Below are 25,522 nucleotides of genomic sequence, written 5' to 3'. Positions count from 1 at the left end.
AACCTTATGCTCTCTAGTTCCCCCCCTTTTTTTTCTTTTCCAAAGGATATCATTATTGTCCACCCCAGCGATCAAAATGGCAAGTTTTAAGCAACCACAAATTATTATTATTTGGGAGGTAGGAACTTTCATAATTGGATCAGCAGTGTTATGATTGACTCAAGAACTACTGAGTGTGCTAAATGGTGCGTGCTCCCCGGGCCCTTTGGTAGCTTGCACTCTAGTTACTACAGAGTAGCACCAGTGTCTGTGTTTAACTAGCTTGTCCCCATTATGCAGGGGTTTTTTTAACTGGGAGGAGCCTGCCACAGTACCTGCGTGGAGGTCAGAGAACAATGTGCAGGAGATGGTTTCCACTTGTAGATCCTGGGGATCCACCTCAGGGCAGGTTTGGTGACAGGTGCCTTCACCCACAGAACCTTCTTGTTACCCTAGTGTGCAGTTTCCAGCAGGAATGTCTAGTGCAGAATCTTTGAGTTGTTGTAAGATGGTGGTTTGATGTTGTAGGTAGGAAAACCCTAGGAGATATTCTTAGTTCTTACATGACTTAAGGGTTAAGAATATCTTACAATAATCTTATGACTTAAGATTTCCATATGTACAAAGTATGCCATAACAAACTGGCTGTCGGGGCAAGGGAGCCTTTATTTATTTTTCAATGAATTGAGTCATTTCCCCTGCCCCCTTTTAAGGACAACTTCTCACTAGGTAGCTCGCCTTTATCTTGTGTTCTTCCCAAGAGTTAGAGTTAGAGGATCAGCCACTTACCTGCTACAGTGTCATTTAGGCATGTGTGCATGAATGTTTACTTTGCTTATTTATTTTAAAGGAACTTAAGATAATTTCTTTACCAAAAAGAGAGCTGAATCTTTAGTGGATTCTCTAATGCTGACATCATGATCTTGAAAAGTAGAAAGAAGACTGTAATTATATAAATGAGAAAAACTTTAGGGTTAAGGACCTACTTTAGGTTTAGGGTAATTGTGCAGGAGGGAGGGTGTTAGTTTCTAATCCTCTTTGGGGATGCTCCGTATCAGGCCTGCACAGGAACATTCAGTGAAGCAGCTCCTTTATCATAAAGGGAATTTTAATTTAAAAATGTTCTTGCATCATGAGCAGAGTAAGCGACAGACAGCTACACTGGGCATTTATCTCCTTCAAACCACATTACCAGTAATTGCTGCATTAAATCAAAGTCAGAAGAGATTACAGGTCTGAATAGAGCAAGGGGCTGGTGCCAACCTGAGGGTTCCCACACCGCCCCACTGCTGCTGTCAGCCCTGCCCCTCTCTCAGTGGGAATGAGAGCTGCCCTGATGGCTGATTGTTCGTATGCACTGTAGGATGCAGAGTGATAAATGCAGTCTGGGAAGAGGCAGCCATACTTCCAACACACTACAGTCCCCTTTTCCATTAACTCTTTATATTGGACTTGGTGGGGGTGCTTCTAGTGTATTTGGTACTACAAGGATGAATGAGAGGTATAAAAACTCATGTTTTCCTCTAAGCTCACGTAGAGGTAATATTCCCTCCTTCCTGAATTATGAGAGGTGATGCTGCGGATCATCACTGTGTGGTGGACTTGTCTGTGCACTGACTTAGAGAGCACAGCAGCTGTGAGTTCCTGTTGTTACCTTCTTCTTCCAGAGAAAGAATTCGAGGCAGAGAGACAGTGCCTCCCAAAACATAAGGCTGAGAGCCTCCCTTCAGTATTTGACTCCATCTAGTCTGGCCTCATAGCCCCAGTCTCCAGCACACACTCTGGCTTAGACCATTCAGGAATTCTGCTGAGTGTGGGGGATATCGAGGAAGAAAGATAGACTATATACCCCTCTCTTCGCAAGATTGGAGTAACAGAATGAAAAGGTCACTTGCAAGTGCAAAGGGAGGGTCTGCCTGCCAGTGGCACAGCCAGAGCACCTTGTCATTTCTCCTCTGCTTACATTTGACATTTCCCCCTAATTTCCACCATATCCTTAATCTCCTTCCAAGAGGACAGGTTGATGATTTCCCATCTCCCTTTGCCACTCCTCCTTCCCCTCAAAGCAGATAACTGACCTTCTAAGACCTCAGCACTGAGGAAGGTAGGAATTAAGTCTTCGTCGCCTCCTCCTCCTCCTCCTCCTCCTCCTTCTTCCTCTTCCTTCCTCTTCCTTCTTCTTTCTTCATATTTCTCAAGACAGGGTTTCTCTCTGTAGCCCTGGCTGTCCTGGAACTCAATTTGTAGACCAGACTGGGCTCAAACTCAGAAATCCTCTTGCCTCTGCCTCCTGAGTGCTGGGATTAAAGGTGTGCGCCACCACTGCCTGGCTGGAATTAAGTCTTCTATTGACAGTTTGTTGAAGTGTAATTAATACACAATAAGTGATATACAATGAAGTCACAGTTTGTTAAGTTTTGACATGTACATACCCCTGAAGTCATTCTTACAACTGAGATAACTAGCAGATTACAGGTCTTCAGAGGATTCTTCATGTCCTGATGGGCTTCCCTGCCAAGCACACTAGCAAGTAACCAGTGATTTGCTTTCCACCACTATAGATCTGTTTGTACTTTTAGAATTTGAAAAAAATGTAACCATTACAGTAAAAAGCCCTATGGCTGGGCTTGTTGTACCTGGTACCATGATGGTACACTAAAAGCTCATCCATTTTTGCTGATGACTCATGGTGCTCACTTGTGACTGTGGCAGTATGGTAAGTGTTGTCTCTTGGTAGGTATGTGGGTTGTACCCTAGGGTTCAGGTGTATATATGAATATAGGTTCTCATTTCTCTTGGATAAATAGTAATACTAGCAAGTAGACTGGGTAGGCTATATGAAAGGTATATGTGATATTTTAAGAAGTTACTAAGTATTGATTCTAGGTCAGTTGTACAATTTCTTATGTAGTTTGTCTTAAAGCCTGTGGTGGTTTGAATATGCTTGGCCCAGGGATTGGCACTATTGGGAGGTGTTGCCTTGTTTGGAGGAAGTGTGTCACTGTGGGCGTAGGCTTTAAGACCCTTGTCCTAGCTTCCTGGAAGCCAGTCTTCTCCTGTTTGCCTTCAGAACAAGATGTAGAACTCTCAGTTCTTCTTGTACCATGCCTGCCTGACTCTTGCCTTGATATAATGGACTGAAATTCTGAACCTGTAAGCCAGCCACAATTCAGTGTTGTACTTGATAAGAGTTGCCGTGGCCATGGTGTTTGTTCACAGCAGTAAACCCAAACTAAGACAAAGCTCTTTATCAAATACATACTTTAGAAATAGTACCTTTAAATTGTGACTTGTTTTCCTCTCAGTGTCCATTGGTGATGAAAATTTTTAGTGTAGTCTGATTTGTTGGTTTGTTCTTTTATGGCTTGTTTTTATTCTGTTTGGTGCTAGGGATCAGACCAAGGGCCTGGACCATGGTAAGCATGCACCTTCCCTCCAAGCAACACTCATAGGTTATGTCATAACTATGAAATCTTGCTCAGTTCAAGGAATTGTACTCCTAAAGTTTGTACTTTCACGTTTTGTGTTTTAGGCCTGTGATCTAATTTTCTACATGGTACAAGTGTCTACATCAGTTCATTGTTACCACATGTGGCTGATGTCCAGTTCCAGTTATTCTGAAACTGTTCTATCGCCAAATTGTCTTTATTCCTCTGGGTGTGTTTCTGGATCTCTTTTCCTCACCCTCACCCCACATCAGTATATTCATTCTTGTAGGGATCTGAGTACTGTGTAGCCTAGTAGACTTGAGAAAGGTGAGCAGAATCCCAGTGTCTAGAGGAAAGTTAATTACAATCCCTGCCTGGACAGAACATGGATAGCTCAAGGCACTGGAAGAATAAGCTGTGCATGGACTCCCTTCTAGGATAGGAAGCCAGTTCAAACTGGTCTGTACACTGGGTGTGATCTCAATCAGAATACCAGCCAAATTTTTATAGAAACTGACAAACCTATTGTGAAATTACTATGGAACTGCAAAGGATTTGGAATAGTTAAAATAACATGAAGGGCAGGAGGGCTTATTTTAGCTTACAGTGTCAGAGATTTCAAATCACAGCCATTGGCTCCATTGCTTCCAACCTGTGATAGGTAGAATGCTATGGTAGAGAGCTAGTACAGGAACAAAGCAGCCCACCTTGTATGGGGATGGGAGGAAGGTGGGGTGCAGGGATAAGATACAGTTACAAGGATACACTCCACTGGTCTGTTTCCTCCAAACTGCACTGGTACACAGTACCATCCTCTTCCAAAAGGGAGGGATAAGACAGTAACAAGAAAAGATCAGGCAGAGTCAAGACTCTGTCATGAAGATAAACATTGAATCCTTTGGCATCTTGGGTGTGAGCTTTTGTGATACAAGGTCAGAGGCAGGCAACCCTGTCCCTTCAGAATTGCTACCTCAAGGTCCTCTCTTGGGCTGGCTATTCCTAACTGTCTACTTTTTTCCTTTGGGAAAGATTACATATTCTTAGTCATCTTTAATCTTCTGGGTTTCCATTATATCTACTCACTCCTTCACTCTCATAGCTTCACATACCATCCTCTTAGGGGCTGGAGTACTATGGGGACTCCAACCCTGCCACACATTTAGCGGCCCCCTAGGCTCTCTTTTGTAATCTTGGTAAAGGGCTTTATGATCTCAGAACACTTTCTACACACTTGCAAAACCAATAACACACAAACAACATCAAAACTCCTACCAGCTTGAGTAGTAGTTAGAACTCCAGAATCAAAGTACTGAGATTTCTAAATGCTTAGATGTCTGAATTTGGGAAACATTTCCTAAGTAGTCCTTTGTAAACAGGGGACCTCCATGGCTCTCTCAAGGAGGCCAGTCTTTCACATATGTACACGTTTATACTCGTGATATGAGTGGGATCTGGCCAACTTTTGAGATGCCTCTGAGTCATCTTTCCTGATGCTCTGGTGCCAGGTTTATTTTCCATCTCTTCAGCAGACATACTTTTTGAGACCTTAACTTTATGTAGACTCTTGTGTTGGCCAAACTACAAGCTTTGAAAATCCTGAGTTTTGTCCCTGATTCTTAATTTGAACCCAGCTAAAAGCAGTTAGCAATAATCATGCAATACTCTACATATTGGGCTACTTTGGAATTTGTTCTACCAGATTAGTCTGTAATCTTTAAACAAGCCTTCCACACAAAGTCTCAGGACATAGACAAAATGTAAAGTCTCTCTTTGATAAAGTAACATGAGTGATCTCTAGTCCAGTTCCCAGAGAGTTAATGTGCCATCTAAAAACCACATGGACAGTCTTTTCTGGCCATATTTCTGTGGCATCCTTGTCTTCTGGCTTCCTACCGAGAGTTGCATAGTAAGCATGGTTCTCTAATTTCTCTAATCTACTTCTTTATTTTCTTTGATTTTAATTTTATATATATGGGTGCTTTGCCTGTGTGTATGTTCGTGCATTGTATGCATGCGGTACTTGCAGAGGTCAGAAGAGAGAGGGCATTGAATCCCCTGGAACTGGACGTACAGACATGTGGTTGTAAACTGGAAATCAAACTCTGGTTCTCTGAATGAACAGCCAGTGCACTTAACCACTGAGCCATCTCTCCAATCCCTAGCCTGCTTCTTCAGACTCTTCTAAATGTCTTGATAAACCAGTCTCAAAGGCTTATATACTTGAGATAGAATACTTTTTAATTATCAACTTAACACAATCTAGAATTGGTGTAGGATAAAATTTTCAATGAAGGATTGTCTAGATAGGTTTGCCTATGCACATGTCTGAGGGGATTGTCTTGATTGTGTTCATTGAGTTGTAAAGTCTTGACCACGGTAGGTGACTCCATTCCCTACAGGCTGTGTAAGAATGGAGAAAGTGAGCTGAGTACAGTATGTATACATTTATTATCTTTCTGCTTTTGATTGTGGATGTGACTAGCTGCTTTAGGTTTCTGCTTCCTTGACTCCCCCCACACCCAAACACACACACACACACACACACACACACACACACACACACACACACAAGATGGATTCTAATCTATAATTGTGAGTCAAATAAATGTCTTGTCTAAAGGAAAGGAAGCTAAGACATAGGGGTGTGCTCAGCATTGGACCACAGCAGCAATTCTTCTTTCTTGTTGGCTGCTTTCCATCCTGTGACGGTGCACCTGAGAGAACAGCTTAAGGAGGGAGTATTGGTTCAGTGCAGAGGTAGTCCTCCATTGTGGTTGCCCCCTTGCCAGAGGAGCTATTTCATATTTAAACATAAAAATCTTTTCCAAATTTGCTTTCTTAAAATGGTGGCAGTTGTTTATTCATTGGATTCTGTGCTTTTAGTTGGGGTGAATTGGCTGGGCTTAGTACTAACTATGGAGTGATCTCTTCATATCTGACAGTGAGCAGGTTGTTTGGTCTTGGGGAGTCGCAACTAGAACAGCTCATTTTTGTTCCATTTGGTCTCACTGTCACATTCCTTTATATAGCCCCATTGAGGAAGCTCCTGTCAAATTCTTTACTTTTTTTTTTTTTTTGCTAATTTGTAGTTATTCTTTGCCTTAAAAATTACTTTTTAAAGTATTTATCCTTTTCTATCATCTATCAACTTGAATAACTATGATATTGTCATTTATATATACATTTTATTCTTTTCTTTTGAGACAGGGACTCACCATGTAGCTCTGGCTGTCTTGGAACTCACTGTGTAGAGCAGGCTGGCCTTGAGTTCCCAGAACTCCACCTGCCTCTGCCTCCTCAGTGCCGCTGTTGCAGACTTACTACTGACTAAACAGTGAGACTGAATACCCCTAATTGAAAATACTTTGGCCCAGAAGAGTTTTAGATTTCAGAAGGCTTTGGGGGCCTTGGGATAACTTTAATAGACTGCACTGGTTATGCATTCCTAATTCAAAAATTTGAGACCCAAAAATGCTAAATCAGAAACTTTTTGGGTCTGTATCGATGACCAAAGGTTTTCAGTTTCCTAGTTTTGGATCAGGAATTCTCAGACTACACCAATTTAAAAAGACAACACCAAGAAAAGCACTGTCAACTTGGCTTACAGTTGACTGGCCATGCCTTTCATTCCTGAACAAAATGCTGTGTTCCATACTCAGGTTTTGTTACTACCCCCATTTTTTTTAATCCCATTTGTCATGTGAAGGTGTGTTTCTACCCTTCATTGTGATCTATTCTGGTAAGCATGATTTGAAGCCTTTCTTTTGGTGCAGAAAGCCCAACCATCTCATGCTAGAGCCAACAGAGCTCTTCTGGCAGATAGTAGTCGTGCAAGCTTTTGGCTCTGTGCTGTTTATCTTCCCTTCTGTGGGCTTTGCTCACTGTGTTTATTCACTTAGAATGCTGCTCCACTCTCAATCCCTTACTCTTCCTGTTTTATCTGCCAAACTTGCTAAGCCCTCTGAATTTAGTTAATCATTGTCTATGGATTATTCCTAGTCTTCCTCACACCAGAAAATGAGGGGGTGGCAGTAGAGAGCAGTAGGTTGCTGCTGTATTTGACTTTATCCCAGCTAGATATTCAACTAGATGTGGCATTTATCAGATGTGATCCAGCATCCCTTACTTTCTCTCCCCTGCATTGTCAGCTCTTTGGGAGCCTTCATACTTACACCATGTTGGATGCTGTGTTGCTGTGAATGGATATTGACTGAATGAGGAAAATAAGGGTGGGTGAGCTGTAGTAGGTCTAACACTTTTCTTCTCATTGTGATCAAAATGCCTGGCAGAGCAAGTGAGCAAAGAAGGGTTTATCTGGTCTCTTGATTTGAAAGGGATTGCAGTTTGTCTTGGCTGGAGGGGGCTGGGGTGGGAATGGCTCAGCCTTGATGGCAGAAACTTGTAGCAATGACTTATACCAACTACTTACATCAGCAGTTTTGAGAATGGTGCAAGACAAATGGATGGGTCCTTAAGCCAAGAATCTAATACAAGTATTCCAAGGTTCACATAGGAAGAGCCTGCCATTATACTCAGCAGATGATCCTTGCTGGACATGAGGAGGAGAACCTGTTGTGTGACAAGTTTTCCTGGAAAAGAAAAGGATGGACCACTGATTGTGCCAGTGATTGTCCTATGCTTTCCACCTGAGCCCAAGGCAGGACGTTTTGGTGAGATTTAAATGCAGGTGTGGTTTCTACTTTTTCGCTTGATCCACCTAGTACCAGTGTCACAGAGCAGCACTGGGAAGTAGCTCCTGTCTGGGAAGTGCAGTAACCTTTTCTAAATTTCATTCTCTTCAGCCTTTGCATGTTGCTAGTGGCATTGGTAAGGGATGTGGAGTGCAGAAAAGTAGCAAATGCCTCGTGTGTTCGGGCTCTTGTGAGGACTCTGGGCCCCACTGCATCTTGTGCTCTCTGCTCTCTAGAAGTCAGGATTCCTTAAGATTCTGTTTACAGTTCTTTGCCTTCTCTCTGAGTGTCGCTCTACCCATTCCCACCCTTCTGTTATATGTTTTGGTTTGGTTTGGTTTTAGGGGTTTTATTTTGGGGGGCTGCTTTGTTGGGAGTTTTTTCTTTCTTTGTTTTTTTTTTTTTTCTTCAAGGCAGGGTTTCTCTATGTAGCCCTGGCTGTCCTGAAATTTGCTGTATAAACCAGGCTGGCCTCGGACTTAGAGATCCACCTGGCTCTGCCTCCTAAATGCTGTCATTAAAGGCATGTGTCACCACTCCAGGCTTCTTCTGCTATCTTAAATACAATATCACCCTCTGTCAGTGTCACACTGGGCTAACTGGTGGGGCTTTAGGTTTGTCAGTGTATTGTTATGGTCACATTATCATCTTCAGGTCTTTACTTCAAGAGGAATCTTAGGTTTAGTGAGCACCACTGCGCCACCAATCAGAATCTCAGAAGATTTAACAGTGACTCAGGCGCTAATGGACAGGTACCCATGTGCCCAGTGATGCAGTGCTGCTCTGAACAACATGCAGTGAAGTTAAGCCATGTAGAATTCTTTGATTTGAGAGGATATTTTTTGTAAGATTTTATTGCAGACCTGCCCCTGCCTTCCATACCTTCTCTCGCCACCTTAGGATAGAACCCAGGGCCTTCTGCATGCTAGGCAGCTGCTTGCCACTGAGACCCACCTCCACCCCTTTTCTGTTAGTTACTAGCTTCAGAGGGGGCAACTAAAATGTACGCCATAGGCTTTAAGATGTGGCCAGGCAACTGTAAGATGTTAGGAGCCTCTAGTGTGCTTCTTTTGGAGTTGTTAGAAGCAAGACTTTGGTGTCGGGAAGCACTGTACGAATGTCTGATGAGATGAGAGCACATGGTAACAAGGGTGACCCAGGTGTGGTAAATTGCTCCCGGTGCTTCTTACATCTGCCCTATGGCAGGATTTCACCTCTGACTTCACCTGGGCCTTGAAGTACTTCGCAACCAGACAGTTTTTGCTAGTTTTCTCTAGTACTTAGCATAGCACTTTGTGTTGAGTAGGTGTAAACAACTTCCTTTTGGTGTGGGATTGGGTGATCTTGCTGTCTTATGCCATGCTGGCCTTGAACTCTGATCTGCTTGCCTTTGATTTTCAGTAGCTGGGGTTTACAAGCATAGTCCATCACATCCAACTGCTTTAATTATATTGGATTGGGTTTTTTTTGGTTTTTTGTTTTGTTTTGTTTTGTTTTGATCCTCATGGAGAATCAGTGCTGACAAGCTACAGATATTCTAGTATTTTGTATGGTCTTTGAGTCTGTTTAAGGTACATATTGTACCCAGAAGACCATCTCTAGATATGTCAGTGCCAATTTCAACCTTAAAGAAAAGTTTCTCCTGAATACCCTTGCACTTAGCTTCGATGGCTGTAGAAGGAAAAGGGTGCACTTGGTATGGTTGGGGGCAGCCATACCAGCACAGGCCCTCACTTACCTACTAACCCCATGAAAGCATGTCCTAGCAGTACTGGCTCTGCCTCAGTAGATTAGGAGGTCTAACACTGAAACTAACTTAGAATTATCATTTTGAATCTTTGAATGTTTGTCCCAAGTAGAGGATTTTAAAGAGGAATAGTTTTGCTTGGTGTGTCTCTACAGCTGTTTATTTTCACCTTTTGTGCATTGTGTGTTATTTTCTAAGGACTACTTAGTTCTGATTGTAGAACTAAGCCAACTCCAGCCTTCTGTGGGCTGTCAGCTAACCTCACACCTGTCTCTGTTTGTTACTGCTTTTAATATCGGTTACAGAAATATGTATGCACATGTGTGTGCAAACAATGGTGGGGTGGGGAAAGCCGCTTCCTAAAAGGAGAAAAGCAACTGCTTCTCTGTGGCGACCTCTCCACCCCCACCTCTTCACAGGCAGCCACAGTTAATCCCTCCAAGTTTGACTGGAACAGCTGAGAGCACGCCCCGCATATTTGCAGGCCTCCAATGTACTCATGTTGCTCAGAGTTGGGGCCACCTTCCTCTTTTCTAGCTGATCCTGCCAGCTGTCCTCGCTCCTGTTAAAGCAGGAGGGAGCTGTGTGTTAAATGATACAGAAACATACAGTGTCATGAAAGGGTCCCTTTTCTACATGTATCAGTGTGACTTTTTTTTTTTTTTTTTTTTTGCCAGTTCTTTCTATGGCTGGGTTTTATGCTGTTAATCCTAACACCTGTCTCCACCGGAGACAGTAAGAAGGAAGGGTGTGTGTGTGTGTGTGTGTGTGTGTGTGTGTGTGTATGCATGCGCATGCGCATGCGCATTCCTGCCCAAGGGAGGGCTAGAAAAATAATACAGTCCCATTTGCCTCCAATGTCCTAGGCTGGGAGCTTTCCCTTTGACACACAGCCTGGGACGTTATAGCACTTCAGCTCTGGATGCCTTGCACTTCTGCCCTTGTTTGTTGCTTTAAGGAGCCAGAGGCCTCTTCCCTGGCTATCATCTTCTGCCTCTTGCCTTTCTGGTGGAGCTGTCAGTTAAAAACTAATCCCTAGCACTGTCTTTAGCGTGTACAGCTAACTTAGTTGGAATATTTTGCTTTTTTTTTTTTTAACATCTCTTGTATGTACTACTGAATCCTGTTGCTCTGAACTAACCTGTGACTTCACCAGCTGAGCCAGCACACCTGTCTGTGTAGACAGGGAAAGTGGGGGAATTTTTTTTTTTTGAAGGTGCTTCTAGTTCCCTTGGACAGGACACGTCAGACTAGACAAAAACTTGAGGTGCTTTCTGTGCCGTCCAGATCTGGAGTCTCTCCCTCTGCTATGTATGGTGTATATTGCATGGATTATCAGTATCCTCTTGTCCAGGTAAGCTGGGTTATGACTCGTTTTACAAACAATATTTGATTGACGTGAACATTTTATGATTTTATGAGTACAGGTTTCCTCTCATGTGACATTGTACATTTGGGCCGAACTTCTCGAGAATTTTTTTTTCTAATTTGCTGTAGCAAAAGATTTTATTTTAATAGTGTTGAATAACTAGACAGAAGTGGTTAGCTTTTCAGTATTAGAAATTCTGACGCTTCAGAGAATGTGGGTGCACGATAGGCTGGGCAATATAAATGTATTTACCATGCCTCCATGATAGAATAAACTTGAGGATCTCTGGAGGCAACTGAGAGGTTCAGGTGGCAGTGTCCAAATGTAACTGTATTTTTCAGAAAGGTAATACATAAATCAGGCCATGCCTAGACTATTTTAATCTGGTTTTAGCCTACCATTTCCAATTATTCTGTGGTAGAATTAGTGACATTTTCATTGTTAAGTTGTTAAAATACAGAACCAGAAAAGGTTAAGCCATTATAAAGCATATTACATTGTATAAGTGCCTTTCAATTGGCAACAGTATGGGGAATAAATGGAGAAGCGTCCTGGATTCTGGCTCCAGCTAGGGTAGTTATTCTACACAGCTATGCTCACATAACTTCATTTTTATTGATTTTTTGAATTCTGAATTACAGATGTTCCATGATCCTTAATTATTGTCCTTTCTGACGCCATTCTAGTACCTAACACCTAAGTTGCGGGTTGAGCAGAAATGCACAGGGTTACCAGAGCTGGCCAGGATCTTAACCCTTTGCGGGTAAACTCCCTTTTGTTCAGGCCTTGAGGCCCCAGTCCTGGAACCCTGTAGAGATTGTCTCCTTAGCTGTGTCCTGACATGTTGGTCTCTGTGTTTTATGGACAGTACATAACCTTCCATGGGTTTTGATTTCTCAGCCAAAGTGCAGTGCACACCACACTTGCCATGCTGAGGTTTGCAGCATTTATGGACTTTGTTTATCTGGGGACTGTTTCTCTACTGACATCAGGGGTCTTTCTTACAGCCGAAGGCTGGACGTGTCAGGAAACTAGACTAGAAGCCAATCTTCTTACAAGTAAATACTGGTGTGTCTTGATAAGTCCCAGCTGTGACCAGCTAGCAGTAACCACAAGCACTAAATCACTCTGTGGAAAACTTCTCTTCAGACTATGACACAATTGAATAAAATCGCTGGCAGTGAAACTTTGATTCATTGGTGATAGTATGAATTGATGTGCTCTCGGTCTTTTTATTCACTCGGATTTATTATTGGTGAGTTTAGTGTTTAGGATTTTAAACCATGCTTTCCTGCCTTGCTGTGTTTAGTGTTTTATTCCATCTAAAATTAGGCAGCTCTGGGACCCAGGGGCTGAGATGTTACAGTTAAGGGTGCTTTCTCCATTCTGCCACACCAGGAGCAAATTAATGGACTGAAAGAACAGTTTTACACAGAAAGGTTAGAAACTATTTTATGAACTTATTTACTACATTTTGATGGAACAGTTTTCATTGTGTTTGTAAATGAGCAATAGTTGTTTTCTATGCTCTTACACTATGAATGCTTTTTAAGAAGTTTCTATTGTGTTGTAACACTTGTTTTACTCAGAACTCATTGCGTAATACCTAGAGTTGTGTACCAAGGCATTGTACAATGAACGCGCTTAGGGACAAGACTGAATAGTGTTTTTTTAATGAGAAGATTTGTATCTATTTTTTAATTGAGTATTTCTAGGATTGCTAATGTTGAGATAATGAGACAAAGTGAGTTCTTTTTAACCGAAGGTAATAAAGTGCCTGACCTGTCATTGCTCTTAATGTTAATAAAATAATGCCTGAGGAGAACGTGCAATTGAAATTTATTATTTTATTACTTATAATTCATGCAGAATCCAATTTGGACCAGATCAGATTAGGGACACAGGTAGGTTAAAAAGATGGAGGATCGCTAGAGGAAGGGTTAAGAGATGCTTTAGGTTTTATTTCTCACAAAAAAAAATAATAAGAGAAAATTTACCTAAAATAATCCTTTGTCCTTCATTTATTTAATTATTTTATTCTTTTATACAGGATTGCACTATGAAACTTGCTGGCCTGGAGCCCAGGTTCCATGTGAATCGCCCTCCCTAACACTAGGGTTGACCAGGCCAGGCCCTGAAAGTCTTGTGGGTGGTCTAATATTAAACACCTGTCACCTCTGACTGACTGGTTAAAATGTAGCTATTGTTGCAAATAATGGGTGTTGTTTATTGCCACAATTGGTACTTAGTGAAGAACTATTCTAGACTACTGCCCTGTCACCAACTACTAGTGAGGCAGTTACAGGAAGGGGAAGCAGGGTCTTCAGTCGTTGGAGATAGCTAAATGTATCGAGGGTTTAGGACAGCCGAGGGCAGCCCAAGGATGCTTGGCCTATGGGGGAGTTCGACTTACTTATGCAAATGAAACTAAAGATACTGAGATACACTTGGGTTTGCAAAGTACCGGAGCATGAATTAGTGCCTCTGCTTTGTAGTTCTCCAAGAAATGATGATTCTGACCTACAGTGATACACACACACACACACACACACTCAGGCTTTAATTTCTCAATCTGAATTAGTTTACTGAAGTTTTTAAAGCACCTACCATGTGCCAAGTACTTTGCCAGACGGGAGAAACAGTGACAACCAAGCTAGCATAGTCTCTAATAATTTGGTAATAGATCCAGGGCATATTTTAGTATTAGAAAAAGCATACATTTTGATTTTCAATTTAATCGTGTATTTTCTTGATAATTTAGTGATTGACACATTTGTTTACATTGCATCCCTTTTAGTATTGATCTGAGAAATTTCTCAGAATACCAAGATAGTAGACATCATATCAGTTATATAAATGACTCAGTTTGTTTTAGGTTGAAATATTACATGGTATGAATAAGTTACCTAATCCAAAATTATAGCTAATGAAGTAATATGTTTTAATTTGGCCTTACCATGATGTTAGTACGTGTTTTCATCTTTCTAAAGGTACAAGAAATAAGTGTGAGGATTTTGTATGTATATAAATGTACAAGGTTTAAAACCGTTTTCAGATCCTACTCTCACCCTTTATTCTGAAATGGGCTGTCTGAATTGTACCCTGCAGTACGGGGGAGGGGAGGGGAAGCTTATGGAAAGGTAGCCAGTATTAGGAGTAAATTGACACTGAGAGTTATTGCAGGGGTGTGCTGTGAAGGCTTTTGTATGGCCGAGGTTTCATTGTTAGAGGAAGTACTCGCTCTTTAATGCTGCTCTTCAAAAACAGCCTGGGAAAGTATGAGAGAGCCCTGCTTCTAGTCAGGGACTCTGGATCCACCTTTATAGCATAAATGGTATATGGGTTGAAGGTAGGGAAGTTGAGTCACAACCATAAAATTATAAAAAGCAAAAGTGTGTGAGGTGGGTTTTTAGTTAGCAGGTATTCTATCTACAATCTCAGGTACTCTAACAAAGGTTAAAAAATCTTTATCTCACCTTATCTTTTTGCCTAACTCTTCAGTTCAGTGTTCTGAAAGTTATTGAAATAAACTTATAAATTTGAAAATATTGCCAGGTATATTCTTAGAAGAATGCTTTCGTAGTACTTCAGTAACTACCAAGGTACTTTACATTTTATTTGCGAAGTATGCCCCCCCCCCAAAAAAAAAGGCTAAAGGCAGATTACGTTATTATTTTAAGTTTAACAAGCACAGCATACCACCACCACCACCACAGTTCATCCAAGCATTGATAAGAGCTGAGGTGTGATATAAAACCCTCAGACTGCTCACAGTGTAATCAGAATCATGCAGACTTATATCCATGAGACAGATGCCAAGGTAAAGTGTGCACACAGGAACAGGGCAACTAACTGGGACATGGAAAGCAGATAGGGCTGGGAAAGTTTTCAGGGGTGAGGATATCTAAAGTAAGCCTTGGAGAATAGAAGGCTACTTCAGGGCTCCAGGAAGAGAAACCGAGTTGCGCTAACTGTAGTCGCTCCGTGTAGCAGGGCATGGTGAGTACTGGAGGGTGGGGAGCTGGGACTCTAACAGGTCTGCTAAAGCAAACAAGTGGTGCTTTCACTTCCCACTTAAAGAGTTGGGATTTTCCAGGAAAATTACCTCATTTACATTAGCCTTGTAAGGAAGAAAAATAAGGAGGCACTAATAAACCCAACCAACAAAAATATAAGATGCCAGAGAAGGAAATTGAAGGAGATACTACAAGATGGAAGGACATACCATGTTGATGGATCAGCACAATTAATACAGTGAAATAATTATATTACCCAAAGGAGCCAATGAAATTACCTCAGAATTTAGTGACATTCTTCACAGGGGAAAAAAAATCCTAACATACATATGGGAGCACAAAGATCCTTGGATAGCCAAAGTAATTCTTATCAAAAAGAGTAATACTGGAGCTAACACAGCACCAACTTCAAATTCTTCTAAAGAGCCACAGTCAGTATGGCTCTAACACAAGAAGGGCACATGCACTGAAGAGAGGATCTAGAAATAAAGCCACACACTTGTAGCCATCTGATTGATTCCTCAAAGAGATTCCAAAAGCATTGCAGAAAAACGAGCGTCTTCAACAAATGGGCCTAGGTAACCTGGATATCCACAGGTAGAAGACAGAAATGGAATCCCTTTCTCTCACCCTGTTCAAAGGTCCAAATAGCCCAAAGGCTTTAGTACAAGATCTAAGGCTCTGAAACCACTAGAAGGGACTGTTAGGGAACTCATTTCCTATACAGGCACAGCCATGGGCTTCCTGAGTGGGACCTGGTAACTCGGGGATGAAGAGCGGCTCAAGGTAAGGAGCCTCACAGAGCAGAGAGACACTTAAGCACAGTGAGGAGAGGGCTGCAGAGTGGGGGGCTTTCCAGCTGTTCATCTGGCGAGGGGAGCCATGCCAGAATATGTGAGCAACTCAAACACTAAGCCTTCAAAGCACAGATCTTACAAATAAAGAAATAGAATAAATAAATGAACGGGCTAATGAGTGAAATACAGTTGTCAAAAGAAGTACAAATGGCTAACAAATACACAAGAAAATTTTCAATATTCTCAGCCATCAAAGAAATGTAAATCAAATATAGAGATTTTTTTAGCTGGTAGGTACACATGTGGAAGCTCATTACTGAGTACAGTTAACACTAATTTTGACAAAACCAAAGAGTACTTTTCCTACTGTAGAAACGTGGCAGGATGAGAATCGTGTTTAGACAGATTACTGACAACTGTGAGATGCTTGGTGGACAGACCAGGGATGCCAGTAGAGGAGCATGGGATGCGCAGGTGGTGAGCACAACAGGACTTACTCTGGCTTACTGCAGCCTGGAGGAAGGAGGAGCCCTCCACCTGCAGGCTTGAATTTGACCCTAATTTCTTCAAATTCCTTGCCTATCAAGGAGATGCTTACTCTCACTTAGCTGAGTTTCCGCCATCTCTACGAAGGAGATTTCAGCATCTCACCATTGTCCTGAGGATGTGGTGAGCCTGCTCAGAAGCCATCTCAGAGTGAGTTCTTCAGAAGGAGCTGTGGCCTGCTGTGAAATCTGCCCTTCACCAATAGGACAGGCATGCCAGAATGCAAGTCATGGGAAGATTCTCCTCTGCCTTGTCCACTGCTGGGAAAAAATAGACACACACATATCCTTTCTGAAAATACCTGGCTCCCCTCTGCACAGAAAAAAAAAAACATTTTCACTGGGGTGCTGCTATGAGGAGCTATGAACTTTGGGTGAATAAATTCCTAGTTGTACTAAAACAAAACAGAGGATGGCACCCCATGCAGTAACAGCATTCAGAGGGTGCAAAGGGAGGAAATGAACAAGGGAAAGAAAAATCAGGAAAGACTGGAATATCCCCACCCCCCTTTGAGGCGGGTAAACAGCTGAAGGAGCCTCATTGCCTGGAGTGCTGCCAAGGGACAGCTGTAGTCTGAGGACCAGCAACAACGGTCTCTAGGCTCCTGTGTGACTGTGGCTGGGAGTGTGGCAGGAGATGAAGCATCATTTGAAGCTAAGGGTGAGTTTCCCAAAGTCAGGAATCCAAATGCCACAGAAATGTCACGAAAGACATGACATGTCTGTTGAATGTGGTCATCACCTGGAGATCCTAACTGACTGATTGAGATGAATTTCAGTTGAGCAGCAGAAAAGAAAGGAAGCGGAGTTCTGAGGACTGAGATGCCAAGGAAACCATCAAGAAGCTGAGACACAAAGTACCCTGTCCTTTGTTTATTCAGCAAATCTTTCTTGAGTACCTCCCATGTCCAGGCAGACTGCTGAAAGCCAGAGTTATTCCATCAGGGTCACTCCATGATCTTCTTTGACTATTGTGCTCTGCCCACCTCCCCATCCCTCCAACCCCGTCTGTCTTTCCATTCCAGGAGAAAGACAGAAACGGTCAAGTGAGCTTTTCCTTGGTACATTCAGCCACCAGGGACTTGAGTTGTTTTGCTGGGTCAGACTCGAGCTGTTGACTTGCCTTTCTATCTCTTGGGCACCAAAGAGCAAGTCGTCCTCTCTGGGAGCCTTTAAAGTCAGGGACACACGTTAGAATACCACTGGCCGGGGCTCACATTGATCCTGTTGTTCAGACACTTTATACAAATCATTTCTGCATATTTTATTTTTAGCTTATATTGTCCCTAGTGGTAATGAATTTTTAAGCCCATTATTTGCAGTATAAAATATTAATTCTGTGTATTAAAATGCAGTTTAAGTTTCTGGGCCTGTAGAAACCTTTATCAGTTATCCACTCTTTTGCTTATGAGAACCTGTCATTTTCCTTTTTATTAAAAAAAAAAAAGTCCTCTTGTCTTTATAGGAGGGGACTGAAGTGACACACAAGCATCCAAGTAGCTTGTCTGGTGCTTGCAGCTTTTTGTTTGATTCAAAAACCCATGCTATACGAGGACCTTCAGGTTTATTTTATATATCCAAGCTGAAAACACATTTCATAAATATGACTTTTTTCTTAAAGTACAGGAAAGATTGGAATCATTGCCTTGCCCTGCTTTTGCCTACCCTTTCTTCTTTCTTACTTTGCCTTTTAAATTTTTTGATGTCTGGATTTTCAGACTTTGGCATATTTATAAAGGTGTTAATTTTATGGTCTTCTACTCCTCTCCCATTTTTGTTTGCTTACTGTTGTGCTTGAAAACCCCACCCCCTAAAACTGTGTGTGTGTGTATGTGTGTGTGTTAGTGCATGTGTGTCTGTGCAAATGTGTGTGGGTACCAGCAGAAAGGATAAGAGGATGTCAGATCACCCAGTGCTGCCCAGAATAAGTGCTGGGACCTGAACTCAGGTCTTTTGCAAGCACAGTGCAAACTCTTAACCATAGAACCGTCTCTCTAGCCCAAGAGTATCCGTTTGCACATATTTCTTCATATCTGTAAAACACGAGGCCAGCTTCTGCCCATTACACAGACCTGACTGTGGTCTCCAGAGTTTGTTCATGGTTCTATTGTCTTTGCATTCTTTTTGGAATTATTAAAATAACTGGTGAGTGAGAGAACATGGTGGTGTTGTATTGGCAAAGTGCTAACCAATGGTATTACATGTTATATATTAAAAGCCTGACTCAACATTGGGCCAGACAGTCCTGGTGAAGACAGCAAGAAACTCTACTACTGGGATTACTGACTCACAGTTTGAGGGTTGTTTGTTTGTTTGTTTGTTTGTTTTAAAGCTAAGTTTGCAATTGGTCCTTTTTACCTCTCAATGAGTATAGAAGAATTAATATATGTAATCTTTAGGATAGGATCTTGTCAGAATACATTTTAAAATCTTAACTTTTATGAAAAAGTGGCAAAAGGCTTAAATTTATCAAATATTTGCATAATTGAGTCTTTATGTAGAGATGATGAAATTATGTTCAGAATTCAGTATTTTTTTCTGAGGTCATTAGTACAGAACAGAACGGGACCAGCACCCCAGCCCAGTTCACCACTGTGAGCCTTTTAATGTGAGGACTTAAAAGAAGGCTTGTGGTGAGTCAACATTGTCCTGAGCCACTGTGTTCTCGGAGCTCTGTGGTAACTGTTACTGTGCAGGAATGACGCAGGTACCCGTGCGGGTGGATATCCAGGGTGAATATATAGGAAAGGCATCCTTTTTCACTGTAGGCTGAAACACAGCGAAAGCAGGAAAGCAGTTCCCATCAGCCTGAGCTAATGAAGTGAGGAGCTTCAGCATCCAGATGTGCACACCTTGTGTCCCTCAAGCAGGCAGATTTATGGTGACACCTTTTTCAGAATCTCTAGGGTTTCTAGAGGAGAGAAAAATAGGCACATAACTGACCTCCCTTCTCTCCCAGTCCTATGCCCTCATTACATTGCCTCTGGCGTTGAGCGCTGTCCTTGAAAACCTTCCTGTCACCACGCAGCTTTTCGATCCACACCTTTCATTAGACCCACTCTTATCTATAAATGTCCATCACTGGGGGGAAAAAACCTTAATTTTCATTTCTTCTTTATTATCAGATATTCATGGCCGTAATCTCATAAATCTGTATTAACTGTAATAAGTTGTGGTAAGTGCTTCTAGAGCAATATAATTAATACCATCATCACAGCCTTATAATATGCCAGCACATGGTGCCTACCCCTCCTCAGTCTCCCCCTCCTGCCCTATGTGTGTGCGCGCGCACATGCACACACACACTCACTCACTCACTCACTCACACACACACGCGTGCGCACAGTAAAGCACAGGCCAAACTGCCATTCTCCAGCAGGCCTGCTTCTGGAGTTGGGAGCTGTCAGCCTGCTGGGAGGGGTGGGAGGAGGAGGAAGAGGTGGGGCTCTACTCTGATTAATTACCTTCGGCATTCAGGGGTGGGGCTTCCTTCAGCCATCTGCCTGAGATATGGGAGGGAGCTGGAGAAAGAAGGAGGGGGAGAGACTGCCAGAGAGGAAGAGAAAAGAAAGGAAGAAACACTAGAAAGAGAAAGGCAGGAAAACGTTTAAAGGGAGGCCCGTCACCCGCCCTTCGCCAGCTAGCTGGGGACGGGGTGGCAGAGAGCCACAGAGGTGTGCCCCGCTACGGCGGCTTCCAACTGGTTATCATCTGCTTCTTCTGGTTTATGGAGAAAAAGAAAATGGTAACTCAGGTAAGATTTGTATGTCCTCCACACATTTCTGTCTCAGGGATCTACAGAAAGGTCTGGGGTTGCAGTGTAGTAAGCCAAGTTTTAATGAGGGTTGTCTTCTTAAAAAGGCAGATTTATTGTTATCAGCTGAAGTGTCTGTCCTTTGAGCATGTGTACTATATCGTGCCCTTTTCTCCCCCTCCCTCGGCTGCATAGCCGATCCCAGTTTCCTGTAGTGTGCAGCTGTAGCTCAGGAAAGAGCCTGTGGGGATTTGTCTACCTCTTTGTCTTGGTTCTGAGAAGAGGGAGGGAGAGAGACTGCAGAGGTAGGAAGAGATTCTTGTAGACTGCCAGAAAGGGGAGAGGGAGTGACTTCCTTTTAAGAATTGCAGAAGAATTTGTGGCTGGGGAAGCTGATTCACTGGGGTTTCTCCAGCTTGCCTGGAGAATGGCACTTTGCTGCCTTCTTTCTAAACGGATTATCAAAAATGAAGGCTAGGAAAGAATGTTTCCTTTCCGTGGCTTTGTCGTTGGCAAAGGATGTTTTCCATAGGAACCCACGGAGCATCTTGGTGTAGCAGAGGCAGGTACTGCTTTCCCTGATAGAATAAATGTGTCCGTGTAAGTGGCGATTGCCCGCTTTAGAAGACGTTTGAAGGAGATGGAGTAGGAGAAGGAAGATCTTCATCTGTCTTCTCTCCCCACCCCCTCGCTCTGCCTCTCTGGTTGTGTCAAGCAGACTCTGCACTGCATTTTAGCAAGTCATTCCCGGCAGATGGAAAGGTGAATGTTCTTCCGACCCCAGCAGGGCTATTTAGTTGCCACCCTCCAGTTGCTCCTTTACCCACCCACCCCACCCCCACCCTCTTTTTAAAAATCTGTGCCTCGGAAGAAAGTGGTGAGGCTGTGACTTATCAGAACGTCTTTTTTCCAAGATAGATTTTCAAACCCTTTGGTCTCGGACTTGGGACCAGGTCGCCCTAGGCTTCTCTCCCTGGACAGTGCTTTCCTTTTGGAGGTTGCCCCTTTTTTGTATTCTCTCCGCTTTTTCTCAACTAGCCACCACCGGAGGGCGAGAGGCAGTAAGCTATCAGATAGAGGCATCGCCTTTGGTGCTGGAACACTGTTTAGTTAAATGTTATATAATGCCCTGCAGTGCTGTTTGGAAGGAGGGAAACCTGTAGAGATGAATCAGTCCATCCTGACCCAGAGAAGAGGGAAATTTCAAAAGATAAATCTTTCCAAGGAGGGTTTTCTCCTAATCCGAGTTAAGGAATTATCAAGAAGTTCCTCCTTTGGAAAGTAGAGAAACTCTTAAATTTCTTTAATACTTCTTACTCCTTTGTAGAATCTAATTAATGGTTTTTTGGACCATTTTATTTCTTCAGGATCTGGGGGTGGGGGGTGGGGGGGTGGAGGACCCAGGTCTCGATTCTGATGCCTGTGAGATGCTGCTGCTTCACCTTGAGTCCACACATCTCCACCGAGGGGCAGTGTTAGAGGGCAGCCCTCACTCAGCTCTCACGTACATGGTTTAAAATCAATGAAGGACTTATCTAAACAGGAGCTGTTAAAATCAGACTGATGTGGCCTCCGGGAGCATTGCCCCTTGGTGTGGGGAATGCTGAAGTGTGACAAGTAAGCCCTGCCTGCTTGTTTATACTTCAAATTGTGTCCTAATCATCAGGGGGACAGGGAGGGGGGGGAGGTCAGAGAAAAAAGTGGAACCTGGAAAGAGACTTTTAGTGGTTAAAGATTCTAATCAATAAATTTAATTTTTGTGCTTTTTCAGATGTACTAAGTGCTGAAGGAAAGACTTCTTATTTTCTCATGATGAATCCATAGAACTGAAAAGACAGTCAGATCTGTGGGCTTCAGAATTGGGGTGTTTGTTTCAGTGTCTACACCATGTTTCTGAAAGTAATAGGGCTAGTTGTTTGCAATCTAGAAGACAGACTCAGAGGGCATAGTAAATAGGATCAAGTCTTTGGTCTGTCCTGGGCTTGTTTGTCCGCTTTGCTGTATAGGTTTGTACATCTTGAGCCAGACATCAAATCCAAACACTTGATAATGCCCTATCATCTAAGCATTTTCAGTGTAAGCTGTCTGTGCTGGTCAGGGGCAGCTGTTGGTGTGACAATGGCTTGTTACTGGCTAGGATATGAAAAAGTGACTCAAATGGCGTTGCTCACGTTGCATCATGGCTCACTGACTCTGCCTTGGACCCTCCTTCCGGTCCCTTGGCCTCATCGCTGGGTGGAAGGAGTCCTCATCATCCGAGCTTTGTTATTACATGGACTCTAATTTTACACGGCCTCTCGTTGTATTAGCAAACAGCATAATTATTGACAATAAAGAAAGCTCAGCTTTTTAATAAAAATGGAATTTTAATAGCAAAATTTTCATATATTAGTAGCCAGACGTGCTCATGTGATACTTTAAGTAATACCCTTATCTCCTATTCATTTTCATGTTACGGAAGTTTTTTGCTGAAGTCTCTCTTAACTTGAATCACATACTCAAAGATAGTGTTTGTCCTGTCTGTAGATATGCGCCGTGGGTTAAAAGAAAAGGAAAGTCATTCTGCTAATATGTGTAAACTAGGAAAACAAAGCTGAAAAACAACTTTTACCTAATTAATTTAAAAACCACTTAGCAAGACACAAACTCTGTTACACTAAAGGAAAGCTTACATTACAACCTGGAAGCAGATGCGTGCTTGACTCTGCAGCAGGGTGAGGCTGCCAGGTCCCGGAGCACAGGCCCTCCCTTTCTTGGACAGTGCAGTGCTTTGCTGGCATTTTCTTCAAAATCTGTTTTCCATCAGAACCAGGAGAGAAGGTGTTAGGAGTAGGGGAAGCTGGGAAGAAGGTTGCTGTTCCTTTAAATAGTGCTGGGAGCCGGAGTGGCAGCAGGCAGCAGGCCTCTGGAGTGTATTCTTTTGTAATGAATCACCAGCTCCATTGTCTGCTATCTCCCCTTTGTAGCTGGAGACTGAAGTCTTTCACCTGAGCTGTGCCCTCTCAGTTCCTGGGTAGTTGGGCAGAGGAGTGGGAGCAGGCTGTTTTATGCTTTAATTAGAGGCAGATATGATAGCAGGTAGGTTTGCTTTGTCTAGGTTTCCCCTCCCCTTTCGGTTTGTGCTTTCTGATCACTGGTGCTGGGATCTGGTCTATGAATTTTGAAAGCACATCCTGTGTCTGTGAATTGAGTCTCCATTTTGTGGCCTTCATCTGAAATGATTCTGTTCTTTTTTTGCTCCTTTCCACACAGCCCCCCCCCCCCCGCACCCCTTCCCCCTAGACACACAGAGTGGAGCCCACGCTGTTTGTTTTGGCACACTTTCCACTTTCTATGGGCTGCACAGGATTCTGGGGAAGTTTGGGGATAGGCGGGGGTGTGGGTTGGAGGCTAAATTTATGTTCCTTTACAAAGAACCAAAAAGAAAAAGAAAAGGCCTTACTTTTTCCAGTGTCTTCCTTTCTGAATTCTTCTACACTGGTCTATAGCTTCAGTTTTAACCATTTCCTTACTAAGACCAAGACTGACTATTAAACAGTATCACTATTCTCAAAATTCTTTATCTTTCCTGGAAGCTCCTCAGAATTCCATAAATGGGGATGTTAGAACTCTGAATGTCTGCAATGCTGTAAATGTGTTTGTCTCCATCCCATACCGCCTAGCTTGGGGTTTGACAGCTTCCTGTTGAAGCTTGCATTGCTAGAAGACAGCTTTATGCTGAAAGGTAATGACAGCCCTCCTCCTTCTCAGTGGTTTTGTTCTTCCCTGAAGAAATTGCAAAGTCACATCTGTACAGATGGCTATCGGGAACAGTCTCATCTCTCTCTGACTTGTGGTTCAGCTTGTAACCTCTCATGATGTAATGCCTTTCTTTAGGTTGTCTCATGGGAAATCACCCAGGATGAGACCCATCCACTGACCTCAGTCTTAGGGATCTACTGCGCATGCTTGATTGTAGAGCCACAAGTCCTCTCTCAGTGTCCCCTGACATTTCTGAAACTACTGTCAGTTCTTGCCACCACACAGGTTGTACATGGACTCTGCCCCTCACAGTCACAGTGGCTTCCTAGGGAAAACTCTACTGTTTGGATGGCAGTACCTTCGTTCTTGAACTTGGGAGGGGTAGGGGGGCTCAGCTATCTTCTAGGCAGTCAGATGCGGCCTTACACTGAGGCACGTCATTCCATTTCTAGACTTGTATTCCTTTGTTACTTTTAGAGTGATTAAATTCAGGAACCCCTGGAGTCGCATAGCCAGTTCCTTAGAGGACCCTGCCAAGGGTTACTCACCTAAAGCATCTGATTTTTGTCCGTTTTGAGCTTGAACCTTTCAGCCTCCCAAGTAGAATCACGCGTCCATTCCAATCCCCCAAGGCCCTACATGGTCAGGAACCTGTTTGTCCAGCCTCATCTCTGTACCCAGATTCCACTCTGATTGTCCTGGTCCATGGCTGTTTCCTTGAAACACCTCACACCCCCTGCCAGGCCTTTCCTCTTGCCTCTCTGCTGTGTTCTACCCACCTAAGCCACCAGGCTTCCTCTGTACACTCCACCCATCAAAGTTAGCCCTCTGTCTGCCTCTGCTCTCCACCCTTCCTTTCATCCTCTTGCTGCTGGTCTTAGTGCTTATCATTGTCTCTCTCATCTCCTAAGCACCATGAGGTCAGGAACCTTGTAAGTAGTCTTCCCTTTGTCCAGAGCAGTTGGTCATCCTGGCAGCGAATCCTTTGTGCGAGTATGTGATACTAGTATCTAGCATCAGTCTCAGCGCTTTACCTAAATCAAATCATTGAATTTGGCAACTCAGAAATTTGAGTAAATCTAAAGAGTTTATGTTCAGTATTCTTGTTCTTAAGTATCACCAATAGACCGTCATTAAAATAATTACATTTTACAAACCTACTTTGTACTGATATATACAAACGACATTTATAGAAGTGAATTGTGATTGCTTGTCAATCACCTTTTGAATAGTTATTCACACATACACACACACACCCCATACCTGTTGAGGTAGTTGTATATCTGTGTCTCACCTTTCCACTTCCTTTTTGCATGAAACATTGAGATTCTAGAGATCAGGCAACCTAGTAAGTCTTGAATACAGAGAGATTTCAACCTGAGAGCTATTCCAGATTTCTATGCTGTTTGATAATATCGCTGGCTTCTAAGCTGCTGCCTCCACCTTCATGCTGGT

The 25,522-nt window shown here is 42.9% G+C and overlaps 1 protein-coding gene across 54 annotated transcripts in view; it reads left to right on the top strand.

The window, feature by feature from the left end:
• Positions 1–25,522, top strand: part of Rbfox2 (RNA binding protein, fox-1 homolog (C. elegans) 2) — a 229,445-nt gene that overhangs the window by 134,579 nt on the left and 69,344 nt on the right. For 12 of the 54 annotated variants that reach the window (XR_003951448.1, XR_003951450.1, XR_003951447.1 and 9 more), the window contains exon 1: positions 19,906–20,326. The exons of 32 other annotated variants lie outside the window; for them this stretch is intronic. Coding sequence is in view for 16 of the 22 variants with exons in the window: in XM_030248851.1 (XP_030104711.1) it covers positions 20,300–20,326 (27 nt within the window). In the remaining 6 variants the exon portion in view is untranslated. Of the gene's footprint in view, positions 1–19,901; positions 20,327–20,516; positions 20,632–25,522 lie in introns of those variants that run through there. 10 more of the 54 variants (NM_001286418.1, NM_001286419.1, NM_001286417.1 and 7 more) reach the window with 4 other exon arrangements.

Source organism: Mus musculus, chromosome 15, assembly GCF_000001635.26.
Source record: "Mus musculus strain C57BL/6J chromosome 15, GRCm38.p6 C57BL/6J".
Taxonomy (NCBI): Eukaryota; Metazoa; Chordata; class Mammalia; order Rodentia; family Muridae; genus Mus; species Mus musculus.
This window is presented reverse-complemented; position numbering and strand designations above follow the sequence as displayed.